The sequence below is a fragment of the Mycteria americana genome, chromosome 5, assembly GCF_035582795.1.
Source record: "Mycteria americana isolate JAX WOST 10 ecotype Jacksonville Zoo and Gardens chromosome 5, USCA_MyAme_1.0, whole genome shotgun sequence".
In the NCBI taxonomy this organism is placed as follows: domain Eukaryota; kingdom Metazoa; phylum Chordata; class Aves; order Ciconiiformes; family Ciconiidae; genus Mycteria; species Mycteria americana.
Window position 1 is genome coordinate 39,814,472 of NC_134369.1, and position 20,529 is coordinate 39,835,000.

The window sequence follows — 20,529 nt, forward strand, 5'->3', positions numbered from 1 at the left end:
AAAAAATATATGATATCATAGTTTACAGGAAAGGATTCTTTTCGCTTTGGTTTGGTTTTAACTATTACTAGGTAGATAAAGACTCAACACTAAGAAATACATTGAAAATGTCAGATGTAAATGTCAATTAAAAATTACAAGGAATTCTGAAAGGTAAGGTCTGTGGGGGGTTGACATTCTTTGACATAGTGGAGTGTCTGCAACCAGGCCTTTGGCAAGCATAGCAGGATCTATGCTGTCAGCTCTTATCGTACATAACTTAGATGCTTGTCTAATCTGAATGAGAAATACCAGGAAAATTGGAGCTGAAGCCTTGCAGTAATGTGGATGGAAGCTGAAAATGCTCTATCTGCACTACATGAGTCTCCTGTGACATGATAAGATTTAAGACAGCACAGAAAAATATAAGGAAAAAAATTAAACAATTAAACTATGTAGTACTTCATTTACTACTTTTTAAGTTGAGAATGTAACAATCTAGCAGTGAAAGAGGCTTAAGTAACAGAATTACATTAAAATGAAAATCCCAATTTCATGTCCATATTAAATACAATATCTAAGGAGAACAATGCATGAAAATATATACTTAATTAATATCAATCATTCAAATGTAAATGCTAATACGAATGCAGTATGGTCTGTTCTTTCTTTGCTTTGACAAAAATTAGTTTTGATACAAAATAAAACAACCTACAATGCTCAGCCAAACAATTAACATAATAGCAATGCTAGGCATAAGCCATGGTCTCAATGGAAAATGTCTTCATGGTCCGTTATTCAATCATGTTAAAGAGGGGATGACTGGTAAAATCTAAAAACATTACTTTTGAGCTAAAGTAAAAAAAAAAATTATTTTTCATAAACGACATGTTGATTTTTATACTGTTCATGTGTCATTAAATAAAGGTAACAATAATTCATGTCAAATGATGTTGGAAATAAGCTAAATGCATTTAGAACATTTGTGAAGTGCAGAGGTATGCCTATATATGTGTGTGTGTGTATGTCTGTGTGTGAGTATACACATATATCTCTATTTATCTTGCAGGAGAACACAGAACTTTATCACCTTCACAAGTTAAACTACTGAATCAGTAAACTAGCAGAAAACAGCACTCTTCACTGCTTTTGATTCTCATCTATAAGCAAACGTACCTTACTCAGTGCTACTAAGGTTAGCAAGTTGGCATGGCAAATTTTAAAAAAGTGAATTACTTTTGAAGAAACTTATTTATAAGCAGCAAAAATCATCATAAACTCTCTCTTCTGTCTACATCAATTTTTGTTTAAGATAAATTTACTAATTCAAGTGGAGCCAGGAGGGAGAGAAAAAGGAGCAGAGCAAAACCCAGCATGTGTGAAAATCTACAAGCATTAGATAGCTAAACAAACCCTAAGTCCCTCAGTGTTGCAGTAAGGTCAAAACCTTTCAGCATTGTACCAGTGTGTCAAAATATGTCAACAAACCATCATACTGCAAGAAGAAGAATGACCTTTCAGTTCTTTATGTTTGGGCTGCCAATGAAGCTTTGGATACTGGGTATGCATGAACAGTTTTCCTAGCCACTTGACAAATGCAACTCCCAAGGTTTCCTCCAAGTCAAGTTGTTATACCACTGGCTTTCAACTCACCAGTACAACTTTTTAAACCATTTGCAATTGGAGAATATTGATCTTGTTATAGAACAGACATCCATAAACCCACAGCATAACTCTGTCTTCCCCTACCTCCTACAATCGGACAACAATTATTACTTAAACAGTCTTCACAGTAACATGTCAAACCATTTTAAACAGCTGAACAGACAAAAACTTATATCGTGTTCTGATGTTTCTGATCCAGCCTTTGCTCACATATGATTCATTCTTATATCAACTGGAAATGAATTTGAACAGAACACTCTTCTCAAAAAACCCTAAGAACACATTGGCTCTGTTTGTGACTGAAATACAATCCTTTGCATTGTTTCTGTTCGCATTTATCTGAAATAAATACCTTTTTTTTAATCTACAGGACTCTATAATTTTACTCAGTTATAAACTGAAGTCTCGAGGTCAGACATAATGTAATAATTAACAACACACTTAATAATGAATTTCCAGATTCCAAGGCTTCCAAAAAGTGTGGTTACTATTTTAAAATTACTTATGGGAAACCTGCTTTTATTTATTCTTTCAAAAAAGCAGAAGCACAGGACAACATTTAGAATACAAGCAAATGGGGGAAGGAATTTAGTACAGGGATGACTTACCATTCTTATTCAAAGAGAGGATGAAATGCTTCTCTTTCACTACGTGAAATTACCTTTAGTTTAATATCAGTGTCAAATATGACATTTTCCTACGGTCTTCCTCACATATAGTAAAGTTTCTTTAGCTAATAACGGCATCAAGCGTTCTCCTGGGACTCTCTAGAAATTACATTCCAGAATGTACATATGCCTTAGTCAGGCTTGCAGAAGACAGAAAATGTAAATTGCTGTATTTGAGTTTATATCTTCTTACAGCAAGTCACTGACAGTACACACACTAATTACTATTTGAACCGTGTGCTGCTGATCTCTATATGCCTCTTAGAAAACAGCGGTCATGCCTATCGGCTCTGACTAACAGACTTTTACAGCCAGGACTCCAATTTTTAATTTAAGTTAGCAAAAATTTAAAAGTTAGACACTACAGGAAAAAAAGAAACAGCAGCATTCCTTTAAACCCTCAAATAATTCACAATGTGTTCTCAGACCCTGTTCTAATGCGCAATCTGTGTTACTTCCTGTTCATGCTCTCCAAATTACCTTTGGTCACACACACTATTCAACAGTTTTTTATCCTCATGGTTACAAGAAATACACCAATGTAGGCCAGTGAACAATGGAAAGTGTGGTATCTACTACATGTGCACAAAGCAATTATACTTTGCACATGCAGTTGTTTTGTTTACCCAGTGGCAGTGAAAGCTATAGGCTGCTCAGTGGATGCCACCACTTTAAAGGAACAAACATATTGAGGGAAGGGATTCTCTAAGTACATGAATCATTTTATACTAAGTTTGTTCAGTATATAAAATAGCTTTTTTCTAAAACACCACTCTGCAAAATCAGTCTGGGAATATGCAAGACCAAACTTGCTTTTTCCTGTTTCTTTATTATTGAAAATTCTCAATATCTAAACACCATCTTAAATTACAACTGTGCAAACCCACTGACAAGGTACACTTTGTACATTTTTAATGTGAAGCTTAATTTGAAGATGAGGTTGCAGTGCAGCACTGCAACTGAAAATTGCTTAACAATACCATTGATGTATGAGCCATAAAAAACCTTGCTAAGCTGTCCCTGCAGAACTCAGAGTAATAAAAAGGTGTTCTTTTGCACTGAGGTGAATAGACATGGTTGACTGCATCTAGGGAGCTGTTCTGTTAAATGAGAAAGTGCCATTTCTTTCCTGTCAGTACAGACCAATTTAAGACACTCACAGATTTAGTTAGCACAGAGCACAGGATTTAATGAAATACACACATAACAGCAAACAAACTACAGCTATGTTCAAAGCTTTCAGTCAGATTGTGTACCGAATTAAACTTACATCTGTGACAGATGTGGGAAAAGAACCTAGAAACTTTTCCAGTCTCACTCCTACTTTTCAGAGAAACAATAAAAAAGCTGAATAGAAAAGGTCTAAAACCGCTCACCTTCATTCCTTTCAAAGTATCTAGACATCTATTTCTATCCACATCTAACAGGCGATGTTACAGGTTTTCTCTCCAATTTCATTTCGGCTTTAAGATCAACCAACAGATCAGGTTTACAAAACCCTAAGCTATCAGTTGAATGTCATGATATTTCTATTGTGAACTGATGCTTCTTCTCCAAATGCTTCCTCCTTCAAGAGGAAAGGAGACACACAGGTGCAGTGTATTGACTGGGAAGCTGGTTCTCACTTGAGAGATCCTCACATAGGCTGCTTAAATCATACAAAACTGATTCACAGTTTGTGCAGCTACACCTGTGTCTTTTCATATAAATAGTTTCAGAGAGCAATGAAAGTTAAATGTCTAACCTATGTGCAACCTGTCAACAAGTGTTCATTAACCCAACTGTCATATTAGAAGAAGCTGCAGTAACTCAAAATTCATTTCAGAAGATGTGATACTGTTAGTTTGGCCAAGCAGTACCAAAATTAAAACTAACAGGATTTGTTCTTTTAAAAAAACCCACAGAAATCTGCCTAATTTCCATAGCTAACCTATCATTAAATTCTGGATTTAGGGAGTAACAAATCTCACTAAGGAGATTTCTAGTTTCCTTTATATGAATGTGAAGTCACTATATTTAAGAATCAAAAACTTTTGTAGTTGTGTTCAATATGAACAGCTGTAACAGAAGATCTGGCAAAATCTCAAAACTATGTCCAAAACAGTCTTACCGATCCACGTGTCAATTCAGTCTAGCTTTTGCAACATTAAAGGTACTTGACTAACAGCTCAGTGAGAGATGTTATTCCATTTTTGGAGTTGCAATATTAATTAGTACATGATAAAATTAAAATGAAGTTAGCTGTGTCTTGGTTTCCTGATAAAACCATAAGAGAAGTTTCTTTCGGAAATGGCAGATTCCAATGGTACACACTATTCTCAAATGTTTTACACATTTTATAGCTCAAACCAAAACATGGATAGTCATTTTGTTCAGCACAAAAAAAAGACAGAAACTACAACTTCAACTTTGCAACGGCAACTTTACTGCAATCAACAAATGAATCAGTGCCTTCATCCTACTTGTCTACTCAACTTTCACCCGATCTCAATCTAGTGAGTATGTTTATGCTCATGTTATCTATTTAAAATTCACTTCTTGGAGCTGCTTTTCTCTGATACCATCACAGATCTCTTCAAATGCACCCTTTCTCCTCAGAATATATTCCAGCCAGTACATCTAATGGACTCCTCCCAGCCTGAGCTGTTCCATCTCCTCTTATTTACACTGATGTGCAAGTTCAGCACCATTTGCATCAGCATCTTTCCTGCCATTCTCACCATTTGCCTAGATACTGTATATACTCAAATTTCTTTCTAAGTCTTGTACTCTGGTTATACGTTTCACAGATTCTTTTCTACAAATTTCCTGTAGTATAGTATCTTCATTCAACAACTGACAGTCTTCCTGAGGTTCCCGTTACCTTGATTCAAGTTTTACAAGTCACTGCTTTCTGGGATTGCCAAATAAGAGCAGGTCCTTCTCATGTCAATCAAGACTGTTGTGGCAGCAGAGCATAATTGTGAACTCTGATGATGTTATTCTCAAGATTTGGTTTCTCCTTCTCTGCTGCCACCTATAGAATCTGCTTTAAAGGTATTTCCAAAGCTATGACTAGCTATTTTCACCTTGGCGTTTCTCATATTCAGCTGAAATACTAACGGTCACCAGACTAGCCTCTGATAGCACACGTTGTCTATTTGTTGCATGTTCACACATTTGTGCTATCTTCTCCCCTATCGCTCAGATTTCATTGATGCTCTCTTGTGAACACTGAGGAGACTTCTAAATTTACGCTTTAAAAAATTCTTTATTAAAACTTCCATTTACCTCACTTACTACCTTGCTTAGGGTTCCACCATGCATAAAAATGGAACTGAAGATGAAGCATCTCGTTTAGGATTTTTTTTGGAAGAAAAATCCTCTAGTAAGGAGGCTTCTAATACCATGATAAGATATAGAAATATATACAATAAAGACCTTTATAAGAATAAAGCAGAACTATTTTAACCATCTTTAAAAGAAAAGATCTTTATATCAATACCATCAACATGTTCAAAAATTCTGTCTGGCATAACTTATTTCCCTCCTTATGTTCCTGCAAATACTCACTACATTTTTTACCTTGAAGATAATTGTTATTACTGTTTAAAACGTAAAGAACATACAAAAAAAAATTATTTAAAAAAACCCAGTGAAACAGTATTGTCCTAGATACAATGACTATGAGCAATAAAAGTTCTTTACACACAAAGCCCACCTCGTTTGTGAAGATTTTATAATAAATTTGGCACCTTGCAGGTATTACATAATGTTACAGCAAGATCTTCCTTCAAAGTCAGGTACTAAAAAAATTGACATATAACTTCTGTACCAAAGTAACTTATTTTGTCATCTAGCATCATTGCAAAATCACCATATGTACCTGCTGCATGTTAACAATTATGAAGTGAATTTTTCACAAATATTTCAGCATTCCAATTTGACATGCTAATTAATGACATTCAAAATGCCAAATTAGTAACATGTATTTTGTTCACATGGCTTAATACAAAAGTCACTAGTGTGTTTTCCAGTAACTTCTTTTAAAAATGCAGTCCTATTTATCTATAAGGAAAAATAACAGAAATGTACCTGTTCCAGTAGCTCCAAAACTGGTCCTGCAAGTAGGCTTGGTGGCTACTTTCATCACCGAATGAGGCTTTGCTTTCAATCCAGTGAATTACGTGTCCTTCAACAGCTAGGGTGACAGCAGAAAATAAAGTGAACTCTGAAAATCAAACTCAACAGCCTGCAAGAATGTGTTTGGGAATATCCTATTTACCCCCCAATCTACCACATAATTAATGTTGCAACAGAGTTACATATTTGTAAAAATATCTTTCAAATATGCACATAGGACACTTTTAAAAAAGAAAGTACCAGAAAATATTTTAATGGATAATTATATCAAATTCAGTTTAATTACACCCTGTTGTAGATATATGCATTTATTCTAACACAAACAGAATGTAAGGAAAAAGGGACTAGACTAAGGTACAATTGCATCCTATTTTCAACCTTACTTTGCTGGAAAGGAGTTGTCAGGTAAGGAATTGAAAACTTCTGGTGAATAATGACAACAGTTAGTGAAGCTGCTAAAACCAGAAACTTCTCACCAATCCAGAGAAGAAGGTGTGAGAACGGCAAGAATGTTTATCATAGATATATATCTGCTTCCTTACTTTTGCAAAATCAGTAATGCTTCACCAGAAAGAAGTTAGGAATAAGAAGGCTTACGTGAAAAAATGTGATTTTGAATTTCTGTTTCTTTCAATGCTGTGGGATTTGCTTTGGTTCATGTCTTTCCTCATTTCTTGGAAGAGTGAATTTCTAATATTAATAAAATTATCTTTTTTTGGTAAAAGGAAAGTCCTCTCTGAAGTTGGCAACCTAATTTTGCAGGAGAAATCATGAGAACCACTCTAAAAGATCATTCTTTCTCCAAGAAGGTAATGTGAGGTATCATTATTGAGGTCTTTAAAAATGCTTCCTTTATTTTGAGTTCCCTATGATATCCACAGCCATGATGTCTTAGCCTAAGTTTGACCTGGGATGAGCTACTCAAAGAGCATGCAGACCCAGACACAATACAGAAAGATTAGAAGAGGCTATGGCAGCACATGATTGACCACAGACTGTAAAATTACTCAGGAAATCTGGGTAAATAACTCATGAAGTCACCACACTAAGCTCTATATGCCACCACTACCCTGCTATCAGTAACCAAGTTAACTTACCATAGAATCATAGAATAGTTTGGGTTAGAAGGGACCTTTAAAGGTCATCTAGTCCAACCCCTCCTGCAATGAGCAGGGACATCTTCAGCTAGATCAGGTTGCTCAGAGCCCCTTCCAACCTGACCTTGAATGTTTCCAGGGATGGGGCATCTACCACCTCTCTGGGCAACCTGTTCCAGTGTTTCACCACCCTCATTGTAAAAACTTGCTTCCTTATATCTAGTCTAAATCTACCCTCTTTTAGTTTAAAACCATTACCCCTTGTCCTATCGCAACAGGCCCTGCTAAAAAGTTTGTCCCTATCTTTCTTATAAGCCCCCTTTAAGTACTGAAAGGTCTATATTGTGTAGGCCTATACTACCACATCCTCCCCCCACCCCCAACACCTTTAGACCCCAGGAGATAAAATAGCTGAGGCATAAACTGTGTAGTCAGTTGAGAAGCAATTTCTAAGAAACATTTGCCTTTCTTACCTACGTACTGAGTCATGAAGAAAAGAATGCAAGGACTGCCATACATTAGTTCAGATCAGGCAGCAGGTAGAAAATGATTTCCTGCCAATCTCAAGTGACTGAAATAATTTGAAGAAAGTAATGCACTATCACTATTTGGACTTTTAGGGGCAAATCCATGCAAACAAATTAATGGCTATTTTTAACCTTCTTTCTAATAGGGTAATATTACAAACCCAGAAATTCTTTTGGGTGTTTCCTAGTTTCCCTTCTCAAGCATTAAAAAAATTAGCTCCTAGTTGCTTTTCTAGTTTCCATTTAATCAGGCTCCTGAACAGTTGGGATATAATCTTATCTGTTTCTAATGTAAAAGTGAGTATCTTAATACCAAGTACATATTGTGTATATTGTAAGTCCACACTACTGGAGAATCTTATCAATGCATATAACTATCTGAAGGGCAGGTGTTAAAAAGAGGGAGCCAGGCTCTTTTCAGTGGTGCCCAGGCAGTGGTGCCCACTGACAGGACCAGAGGCAATGGGCACAAATTGAAACATGGGAAGGTCCGTCTGAGCATCAGGAAACACTTCTTTACTGTGAGGGTGACAGCACTGGGACAGGTTGCCCAGAGAGGTTGCAGAGTCTCCATCCTTGGAGATATTCAAAAACCACCTGGGCAACCAGCTCCAGGTGACCCTGCTTGAGCAGATGACCACTAGACGTCCCTTCCAGCATCAGCCATTCTGTGATTCTGTAATTCCACAATCTTCCCTGTTAACTTTAGACTTGATAAAAAACAACCATTCCCTCATCCTCCCAAGTTCTTGGTAGCTTCCTGAGACCCTCCACAAGTAAGAGGTATGGAAGTGAAGTAGAAGAAATCCACTGAAAACTCTCCAAGTGTGGCTTGACAAGAGTGAATTGCAGATCATTAGGACGGCAAATCTCACCGTTTCAAATATGGATTGGTTCAGTTACAAAGGTATTTTTTATTTTGTACGTATAACCTCTTACTAACATCACTACCATTTCTCTTGTTTGGAAACATGATTAGGAATACAAACATCACTGAGCTAAGGAAAGTCTTTAAAAACTTTTCAGAAGACTCCTATATACATAGTTGACTATCTATTGGATAACAGATTATTGTGCTGAAAGATGGTATCTCAAGCACTTCTGAGTAGTGAAACATTTTATAGTACACACTCAATTCCTTCTATCAGTGTACAAATCAGTTATCTCAGTAAGAATTCCAACTGTTGTCAATATAAAGAACAAAAAACTAGTCATGTATATGACTTTCACACATTGCTTTCAGTCTTCTTATTTTCTCTGATAGACACAACAGTAGGCATCTGCATAGACAGGTGCTGCGTTCTATGGAGGCGAAGCAGAAGTCTTTTGGCATGAAAGTCAGTTTACAAAAACTAATTAATAATCCCTTTACACTTGGACAATATGGATGCTTTTTCTTCCATGGCCCAGCCACTAGGTCATCTGATTACGTTCTTACATGGCCTCAAGACCAGAAAATGTAGATGAAATTTGACATGACCTTCATACCTACTTTTATTCCTTCTTGCTATGCAGGCTTTTAAAAAATAGAGAACTGCAGAGTGGTATTTATATGCAAAGTGATGGCAAAAGAATAACTGCACAATGACAAACCTTTATGCAATGACTTATAGGTGTAATGGTAATACTCTTAAGACTGCTTTGAACTGATTGGGTCTAGAAGTTTAAGACAATTATAGGTATTTCATAGTTCAGTTCTCAAAGACAGTGGGCACAGCAAGTGACAGGAAGTAAGGATTTGGGAGTTCTTATTGTGCCTGGTTTTCTTTTTTTCCTTTTTGTGATAATGAGACAAAAATATGCAGAGACCAAAGAGGAAACACTGGGTAATACTACTTATGATCAAACCTCTCTGACCAAAACTAGAAGTTCTTAAAATTAATTGGGTAACTACTGAGAAAAGAGACTAATTTGTAGTATCTTATAATATACTTCATTTAAGTAGCCATAATATTTTAGCATGAACACTTCTACACAAAATAAAATAATACAAATTCTTTTAAAAGACTTACCTACTGGCACTTCTAAAATAAAGTCTGGTGTTTTGTCATAACCCTTTGCACGAAGCTGATCTTCAGCTATACATAGAGAATAAGAACTATTGTTTATAAAACTATTCTATTAAGTAGGCAGCAGTATAATTAATTTTATTTTAAGTAAGAGTGCAAGAATTACTAATGCAGTCATACATATCTTTCTTATGCATGCAATGCTGTGTCAGATTAAATGAACCTTCATAGAAAACCTGAAGCATGGATATAAAAATGCTTCTTTGTCATCCCTGCATTTTTATGTCTTCATTATAAACATCATTAATTCAAGCTGTCATACAGTATTTTATAACCCCCAAATATTCAAAATAAAGAGGTATATTTGCTGATTGAAAGAAGAGCCTCCCCACATTAGGAAGCTGTTAAGATTAATCCTACCAACACCGCAAATGTAGATATACTGTAGCTGCCTTCTTGGTTTTATTTTAATGTTAGCATCAAGTTGTTAAAAAAAGAACAAGAAAATCCTTCTCTTCCAGAAATTTATTAAAGGAGAGAGAAGCCACAATTTTAGTTTCTCTTGCATCCAGCATTCTATAGAATTTATCAAATTTCAGAACATATAAAGATTTAGAAATTCTGTTAACATTAACAATACAATTCTATTGCTTACAAATATTAGAGCTGAATATTTCAAGAAACAATAATGAGTGAGCAAGATAAAACCACAAATGACAAAAGATGCTTCCTTTAAAAAAAAAAAAAAAAGCCCAAAGCAAGCCCTTAATATTTTCTAAACTATTGTCCTTGATTTCCGATACCATTACATTGGTATTTCTGAAACACCATTTCTCCATTAGAATTTGGAGTGACCTGGTCATTCAATTCCAGGCATGGCTTTCTGTCTTCACCCAAGCTCAACTAATGGCACTACCTAGTAACAAGTAAGGCTGTGTAGCCCCTTAACACCTACTGGGCTGTTGACATTGTCATGCATCCCATTCGCCTTTCTACATCACCTTTGATTAAAATTAATGGTCCATTCTCACTGTTGGGTAGCTTATTTCCAATCCATTTATCAGGTTAGGACAGTAGTTTCATGGCCAATGTTCAGAACTCAGTTTTAGAATACTTTGCGCATATCCTGAAAGGTCAGTAGTTTGAGTCCAAGTAACATTTTAATATCAAGAAAAACATACACTCTTAGAAATCAAAATATTTTATAAGTGCCTAAAGCAAACTTCCCTCCTCTTTCTCATTGAAGAATATAACTCTGAAGTATTTTTTTTTTTTTATAGTGAACTAATACTGAAAGTGGGACAGGAGTAATTTTGGGAAGTTGTACATTCACTTAAGTGTAAACTGCAATAGCTGTTTATTCTTTTTGATAGCTGTAGTATTTCTTTTGAAATTTGAGAGTATTTCTTCACTGTAAGCACACTATATTGTAAATACAATTCTCTGAAATGTAACACTTCATTATATCACCCAATCAGCTATTCAACTTCTCTAGGATTTGGAGACAGACTTGGTTGTTGGCTATTTTTTCAAAGATTGTCAGGTATATGGATAAAAGATTTTTAGATTAACAAGGTTCTAATTTAACAGAACCTATGAATAGACAGTTTTATGCCATAACATAAAAATGAATTAATGTTCTAAGTAATCTCTTAATCTTGATAAAAATAAAGAATAATCCAGTTTTATCCAACTCTATTTAACTGTAACCTGCGCTTAATTGTTTGAAACAGTCTAGAAAAGACAACAGGATGTCCTAAATGAAATTTTCATTATTTAAGAGTGCACAAATGGTAATAGAAAGCTCAGTCTTTTCTATCACATCTAACAAATGCTAGTATCACAAATTCAGAGAAATGTACCTTAAAAACACCCTACTGAAAATCAGGATAGATATAAAAACATTTCCTGATGGGTCAACTCGGCAGGTCTTTGACCTGGAGTTTGCATCAGCATTACTTTTAATATTCTTCAGCAGACTCTTTTTTTCAGGGATGTCCAATTACTTTTAAATAATTTGACCCTAACATATCGCTTGAAAAAGAACATGTTTTTTATTTTAAATCTGTTTCTGAATGTTTTCACTTGGTTTCTCCTAACATTGTGTATTATGATAAACATTCGAAAATATGTTAAAAAACAGGTTTATTATTGATGTGAGTTGTCTATCATGGGTAGGAGCATAATTACATATTACTCTTTCTTCAAGTATTTTGAAGCTTTTTTAACTTTGTGGAAGAAAAAAAGAATAAGAATTACAGAAACTCCCCACAGTCACTATAAAGTATTTTTTTAAACCAAAACCCCATCAAAAGAAAAGAAGTTCTAGCTTTTCAGCCCAGGTATGTTTCATATTGGTCCAGAAGCTACAGAGGTAGCATTCTGCACCTTAAAAGATCTTTTAGCTCTTGCATGGATGAAGAGAAAAATTTAACAACTGCTTCAAGGCCAGCCCATAGCAGCTTTGACAAGTTACATTTATGCATGCTCAGATTTGAAAATTACATTGAAATGTAATAAGTAGTTATTCTACAGATTCCCCATTAATTTAGATTTCCAACAAAACTGGAACTTCATCTTTACCATAACTTTACACTCAATCATAACCGTTTAACACATCATTGTTCTTATACTAGCCTCTGGATGTAACAAAGAAACAAAACATTCTTCTGTTGGTGCATGAATGAGCAGCAACTGCAAATTTAAGATTACAGCAGAAAACACCGATCAGATTTCATGATTTATATCCAGGCTACTACTGAGGGACATCATGGTGGGAACCAAAGGAAGATAAGATTCCAGACAAAGGTCAGTACCTTCCCATAGCTAAAAGCTTTCCTAATATATTCATGGCAAAGATATAAAAAAAATGAAGATCCTACATAGAACCAAGAAATTCCTGGCATTTCAGTATGGCAAGTGAAATTGTTAGCCTGTTTTGAGAGAAAGCTTCCACTCATCTCTTTAATCTCAGGCAAAATGATAAAAGACTTGAGAGCTGTGTTTTTGCTGAAGAGAGGACATGGTATATGATATGCTTCACATGAACAGTGGATTAATAAAATGCAAACCCCATTAGTTTGTATAGGTTTCCAATCAATTTCTGGGTGAATCTGAAGGTGTTACTTCCGATCTGTAGGCCTTGAAAGCTAACTGCTCTAAAAACAGACAAATTACGTCCTGGACCTGAAAAGCTGTTTCATGCTCCAAGACTATACTGGGGCAATTTATATTCACTGTGTCCTTTGACTGTGCTTTCTTCTCCTGTAATAGACTCTCTGTTGCCCAGGTGAACATAGTTGATACAAAAACCTTACTATTCTTGAAGAATAGTACACTGGAATAGTACACTAACATGGAAACTGCAAGAATTCTGTTGCTTTAACGTGTTAAAAAGTAATGGAATTGCAAGTACAGCAATTTAGTCATAAGCCATCTTCAAAACTGGAATGCAGTCTTACTCATAGCCTAACAAAGCCTGAATTTGTTGACCTATAGGAAATACTGTCATCTCTTCTGTTTTCCTGAGGTTTTCTTCAAGCAGTTTTGTAACTAATTTTTCAGAAAGGAAAGGTTTTATTGCAAGGGGTTCAGTAGGGTTCATCTTGCAGATACTTAGGAAAAGCTTTTTTTTTTTTTTTTTTTTTAAAATCACACCTAGAACCTTAGGCACATGCAATGCAGAGAAATAATAAATATAACCCTTTAACATATCTTAGATCATGACTAAAAATAGTTCAGTATACATAAAATGTAAACAATAAATTAAGCTCTCTCATTTGTATCTTTATATTCTAGTGAGTTAACCCATTCTAGATATTTTGATTTGACAGCACAAATTTCTTAGAGCTTATTTCTAAAGACAAAATTGATGCTCATCCAAGGTCATGAAACATTAAAATTTAAATCTGATTTGTATACTACACAAGCTTGCACAAGCCAAATAAAATGATAATCGTTGGGTTGAGGATCCATTAGTGAGTCATCTAGTCCATTCCCTTGTATCGTGACAGGATTGATTTCATTACCTGCTTTGATGGATGAGTGTCAAGTCTAGCCTTGAATTTTTCATTGAGGGTGATTCCATAACCTTCCCTGGCAGCTTGTTTTATACTTATTGTTCCTAGAACTGTTTAGTATTTTAACTCAACATCCCTCTGCAATTACAGCTTAAGCCTATTACCTCTATCTCTGCTCTTATAGCCCAGTAGGAAAAACTACCTCCTCACATTTTCAGAATGTCAACTGCAAGTTTGTGTGCAATAGTTATTCCTGTCTTTTTTTTATTTTTCTCTAAAATAAAAGAGCACACTAACTCTGTTCCTTAATCATACGGACAAATATTTTAAAAATGTTAATACTCTTTCTAATTTCTTAAATTTGTTTAAGGTTTCCGAAATCTTAACCTGACTAGCTTTAGCAGAGATCATAGTTTCTGGTAAAACCAGCAAAATTCCCTGATCACACAAATTTAGTACGATACTCAACCATTAACAAAAGACAGCACTTCACTTTGTTATTGTCTCATCACATAAGGAATCCAAGATTTAAGAAGTCATTGTTAAGTTTATTATCACAATAAGAGAAATGATGCTTTAAACGCTAATCATTGTTTTAATGGAACTCATATACAAGAAACTTAGTGCAGGCTAAAAGAAAAAAATGAAAGTAACTTTCTAACTAATTAATCCTTAAAATAACTTTAAATATAGGGATTGTGAAAACAGTGCTTGCATTGGTTGGGAGGCAGGGGGCAAAAATTCAGCAGACACTGCACAGAAAGCTAAATGAGTGAATCCTCTAGCAGTTCTTTAATACATAAAGCATTCTGAAGCTAATATTTCTTATGCTTCCTCCTAAGTCTCATAAGGCCTAGATTATGGCTAATATCTCATGACACCAAAAGTAATACTGCAGCAGATATTAAAGCATTTTTTTCAGCTACTTATTCTATAAAATATTAATTGCAAGCCTGTGCATGTGCTGTATATATTGGGTATTAGGTAACTGAGTTCCTGCTCAGTTCTAAATCAATAAAAGATAACATGTACAGCATCAATCATTTTTTACTCTTCCTTTACTACCTAATACAAAGAGCATTGAGGCTTACTTTTTTCTTAAGTAAACAGTCACCGAACTCTTTGAAGTTAAGGATTCACTGGCTAGCCTTTACTACAGATTCTTACCTATGAAAGAGAGATTTTTTTCCAAAAGCATTTCTCGCAGCAAGACTTCATGCTCATGCCCAATAGCGCTGATAGCTTTAGGTTAAGGAATGGAAGATTACTTTGGAAAAGAACCAACTTCAGAAAAATATCATACGTAAAGTAATTCATGATAAAATTTATTGGCCTTCATCTGCACGTCAGGAGTGATCAAGGATTTGAACTCTAAGTTTTGAAATGCCTTACAGGGATTTTCAGAGGCATTTAGCACTTTGTGAAAATCAGACTACTGTATCATCAGCATATGTTTTACAAAATTAAGACCCATTAGATCATATTTATTCAGTATAAATAAGGGTAATATTGGCATTTTTGCTTTATCCCCCCCTCCCCAAATTTAAAAGAAAGCATGAGCTTAAAACATGTCATTAAATTCCTTTTAAGTTGCTCTTTACTGACTAGTGTATCAATTGTCTAATTCAGCAAAGAATGAAATAAACCATTTTTTTCTTTATATTCTGAAATTGATAGGCACTACATCCATCTGAAACATCTTAACTGTAACAAAACATCCTTTTAATTGATTTTTCAGAAGCATGAACTAATGTCAGGGAAGGATGAAATAATATTTTATAGTGAAGTCCTTTTCACTTCACTGACGGTCTGTTGATCCAATGTGCTATTCTTAGCAATATGTAAAAAAGTCACCACATCAAATATTTTTAATGTATCCTCCTGGAGGTCAAAGTTCTATTCTGGAAGCTTTTAAGAAGAATCTTATAGAACATCATGATAAAGGATCCTACATTAAAAACACTTATGTTCCTAACTCTGTTTAGAGTAACTCCTGAAAACTTAAACTACAGATCACCTTACCATTAGAGTTAATTACTTAATTTATAGCAACACTTTATGCTGAACAGCAAAAAACTTAATTGTATGGAATAATTTCATATATATACACAGTTTTTATCAATTGAAACTATATATTATGTTAAACTCTACTAGCAGTTACAGAATAAAAGGGGCAAATGAAGAACAGCAAAAATGTAAGAAAAATACTGCAAACAGAATTTATAATGCACCATAAGCAGAAACATTTAGACTTAGTCTATAATAATACCTGTTATTGATGTATGGCAATGACCATGGGGCAAAACTTGTAAATAACCTCACAAGCCATTTTCTACTCATGCAATCTAGCAGCCTAGTTTCCCGTAAGCATCTGAACTATTACTGAAAAATAGCCTCTTGGCATTTACAAAGAGGTTGACTTCATACTTTAGTCCATGCATATACAATTAGATAGTTATATTTAAAATCAATATGCAATCCTTCAGAAGACATTATGCTTTTAAAACCTTAACTTTAAATTGATTTTTAACTATTTTATGCACCTCAAAATTAACATCTAATTCAGCAACATACTTGCAGATAATGCACTCGCGCAGCTTAGTATTAAACTTTTCTGTACCAAAATGGAATTGAAAAACTCCTCATTATTCTCACTGATGTCACTGCGTATTCAATAACTTCACTTGACCCAGAATCTGAAGAGGATAGAAAAGACCTTTTTAGACTGCACGCAATTTATTCTTAAAAACTGTTCATAATTTTACATATGCATTATTATTACTTTTAAACACAACACTTTCAAAAGACTATAGCCAGACTGTTAATCAACAAAATATTAATCTTAAAATTCTGGATATGAAAATTAGTGATCAACAATCTTTTTAAAAGTGTAACTTATTAGATTAATCCACGTTCAGAGAGCTGCGTTTAATGTTGAAGATAATTTTAAGTATTCATTGAGACTATGATTAAAACCACAAAATACAAATACAATTAGAATTCTATGCTGCTGCTGTTAATGGGAGCAGGGCTGACTCTGTAGTAGACACTAGGCAAGTATTTCTAGCGGAAAGAACATATTTTTAAGGGGTGACCACCACATGTATCACAACTACAAGAAGTGGTGTTTTTCATGCATAACTAAACATCACTGTAGCCTTCCTATCCTGCAACTGTACAGTGAAATCAAGATCTTCTCCCAAACTGCATGCAGAGATTTATGCAAGGATTCACTAGGGCTTGGGAGGGAATTGCCTTACTAGCCTGCTCAGCGATAGCAGGCCATGATTTTGATATTGCTCCTTTGATAGCAGACTGAAACAGAAGAGCTACTCATTCAGACTTTATTAAAATAGCTTTGGGGTCGCAGTGATCATTCCTAACAAATTATAATCTTAGTCTGGAATACTCAGTACTGTGTGGAGTTCCCCCAGTATTCTCACTGGATACTGAGGATCTCTAATTAACCATTTCAACGCTACAAAAAACCAAATCCCTTAAAATTCAAGCTACATAGGGCTTTTTCTACAGCTAGCCTCATTTCCTTTAAGAAGAAGAGAAAGTAAAAGAACTGCACTGGAACGCCAGATATGAGTTTAAAAATACTAATCGGTCAATGACACCTGAATTGCACTTGAAAACATTCCAATTAAAACTCACATTCATAAGAAAGCAATGCCATAATGTTGAACACTACCTATGCAACTTACTAATTTAATCACAGAATAGTTGAGATTAGAAGGTATCTCCAGAGATCATCTAGTCCAACTCCACTGCTCAAAGCACAGTCAACTAGTCTTAATAGAAAACTAGACATGCATTTCAACTAATCAAAATCAAAGAGGTTCAATCAGGCATATGAACGTGTAGCCACCAAACTGACAACTTCTTGTGGTCCATCTGATTTTTGTTAAACAGTATAAGAGAAAGCTCTGCAGTGACCCTCTAGCTGACTGAATGTAAAACAGAGGAGTATGAAACGTGTTTTGTGAAGCAGAACTTTATGTCAGGTTAAAGCTAGACACATCTCTTCCACACAGTCTAAGCTCGTCAATTGTGCACCTAAAATTTTATGGGAAAGGATACTGTTTGATGCAGTCCACCAGTGGTCCATAACAACAGTCATTCACAGTACACTGCAGACAAATAAGAGAAGTAGTATAGTGATAGGCAACTACAAACCGTTATAGTTAAACAGTATCTTAAAAACAGTAATTACTTTTCTTCAAAAAGGCTATCAGATGCTGTTCAGATTTAATCACAGAAAACAAAAACTGCATGCTTTTATTCACTATAAAAGCAAGCTATTAAAAAGTGAAATGCTCTCCTCACAAATATTGCATTGCCATTTATGGTGCACCCTGACCTCACTGATAGTTTATGATGACAGTAATTAAATGAGGTTTAAAATCTTTTACTCTGCTAGGCAGATAACAGCATTGCCACAGGAACAAAAAAAAAAAAAAAAAAAGACAACTGTGACTAATACCTGATAGACTTGATTTGCTAGAACTCCATCTGGAATCTGGGAAGGGTCCCGTAGCATACTATTTATAAGAGTTTTGGAGGCTGGAGAAATAAAGAATATAAACATACAAAAACCCTGTTAGTTCAGTTATACACTTGGCAGGAAGAGACACATACTTTTATAAGGAAAACATTGATGATGTTGATAATTTTGGAAATTATCCAACCAGCAAGTACAAACCTATAAATTTGTAGCTACTTACCCATTCTGATAGGATTAAATCTAAAGGTCTTGAAACACCAAAGGATTTTATTAGCACAGGGTGAAAGCAGGCCCTTGTTTACTTTCTCAGCTTCACTGGACAGTTTGTGCTTCAGAAGCATCGTGCAGCTCTTAAGGAAACTGCTTTGTATAAAGAAAATGTAACTCAAAATAACCTCCATATCCTATGGGAACTTAAGTAAGAAGATATGTAAAAATTCAAAACAGCCTTTAAAAACAATGTTTGGTCTCAACAATCTTAAGAACTTTATAGACTTGATGATTCCAGTTTAGTAGTTTTCAAATTTATTTATTTACTTATTTAGTGTTGACACATTTATTTGACTGTATGTAAAAGCTGGCAAAAGGCTTTCTGTGCTCTCTTCAAATGTATAAATCCAAGACACAAAAGAAATCAGAAGTGATTTTAGGACCATTTGTCAGTCTTTTATTCACTAATGTTGATACTACAATGAAAAAAATAACATAAATCAGGAGATGCCTTTAGTTTATTTTCAAATACAGTCCTTGCAAGCACTGGCATTGTTTTCTCTCCAGATGCTTAATCTGGGTAGTTGCATATACCAGTTAATTACTAATAGTAGTGGAAAGACTTTATTCTAGGAAAATGCCTTCTAAAAACATAAAACATTTCATTTTACAGTTTCTCGGAGAAAAAACAACACTGCTGCACAAGCACAAGCTGCCTCCTTCCTGGGAACAACTGCTGACAGAGTTCAGTTGGTGGTATATTTATACCATTGAATCCTTAAGTGTAGACCAGGCTTGAGACTAGCAAGGTGCCCCGCTTTGCCAAAGACTTCCTCTGTGACTTCAGGCAAATTCCTTTAACCTATGTGTGCTTCAGTCGGGTAAACAAAGTGAAAAACTACTCTTCTCCTGTTCTTCATCTGTTTTGCCCCAAGTCAGGGCCAAAGCTTTGTCACTGTCGTCAGTGACTGAATCAAAAGCCTCAGACGACACTGTGAAAAGGATTCCTGGAACCTGTGACATGAAGGGATCTGCCACATAAGCAGCAATGCTACTACTATTAATGAATGTGTGTAAACGCTCTGCTGAAAGTAAAGGAGACGGTAATTTTAACCTTCTCCCCAAATGTTGTCTCCTAAGAGCATCACATTCAGTTGAAAGTAGTATTTTCAGGAAACTATTTTGTTTAGAAAACTATACCCTAATGCAAAGCAATATAAACCCCAAAATGAGTTTAAAGGTTTTGCAAGAGCTACAAAGAATGGCATCATCACAGGCAGGAGCCAAAGTTTGCACAAATGTTTTTAAAGAGAATGATATACTAAGCCAAAACACTTCCAGATGCATCATGCCGTATTACATATTTGTATCTTATTAATCTCATATGAAATAAGCATTACTTTTGTAAGTGGACAGTAAGAATAAATAGGCATTTTGCTTTAGCTTTTTTACACTGTTAAAAACGCGTTTTGTACACAGGATAAAAACATTGAAAATGTGAACCAGAAGGTGGTGTATATATTTATTTTATTAACACTAAAAATTAAAATAATAACAATTTTGTAGTAGGTAGCAATAATACACAAGTAATAGTTTGCCAATAGAGAAGCTGATAGAATGGTAGAATAACGAAGTGTTAACTGAGGAAGATTTGAGTAGCACTGTTTTGAAGGGCTACTGATTTAAGTATCGTGACTTGATTATGAAAAAATCGGGCTATTTT

General features: G+C 34.9%; 1 protein-coding gene across 3 annotated transcripts in view; it reads right to left on the reverse strand.

Annotated features, from left to right (window-relative positions):
* The window catches only part of CDIN1 (CDAN1 interacting nuclease 1), a 130,836-nt gene that overhangs the window by 59,454 nt on the left and 50,853 nt on the right, over nucleotides 1-20,529 (reverse strand). For all 3 annotated transcript variants that reach the window (XM_075503039.1, XM_075503041.1, XM_075503040.1), the window contains 5 exons: nucleotides 18,576-18,655; nucleotides 18,173-18,222; nucleotides 15,254-15,321; nucleotides 10,071-10,136; nucleotides 6,387-6,492 (listed from right to left, as the gene is read on the reverse strand). In XM_075503039.1, the coding sequence (XP_075359154.1) occupies nucleotides 6,387-6,492; nucleotides 10,071-10,136; nucleotides 15,254-15,321; nucleotides 18,173-18,222; nucleotides 18,576-18,655 (370 nt within the window). The remainder of the gene's footprint in view (nucleotides 1-6,386; nucleotides 6,493-10,070; nucleotides 10,137-15,253; nucleotides 15,322-18,172; nucleotides 18,223-18,575; nucleotides 18,656-20,529) is intronic.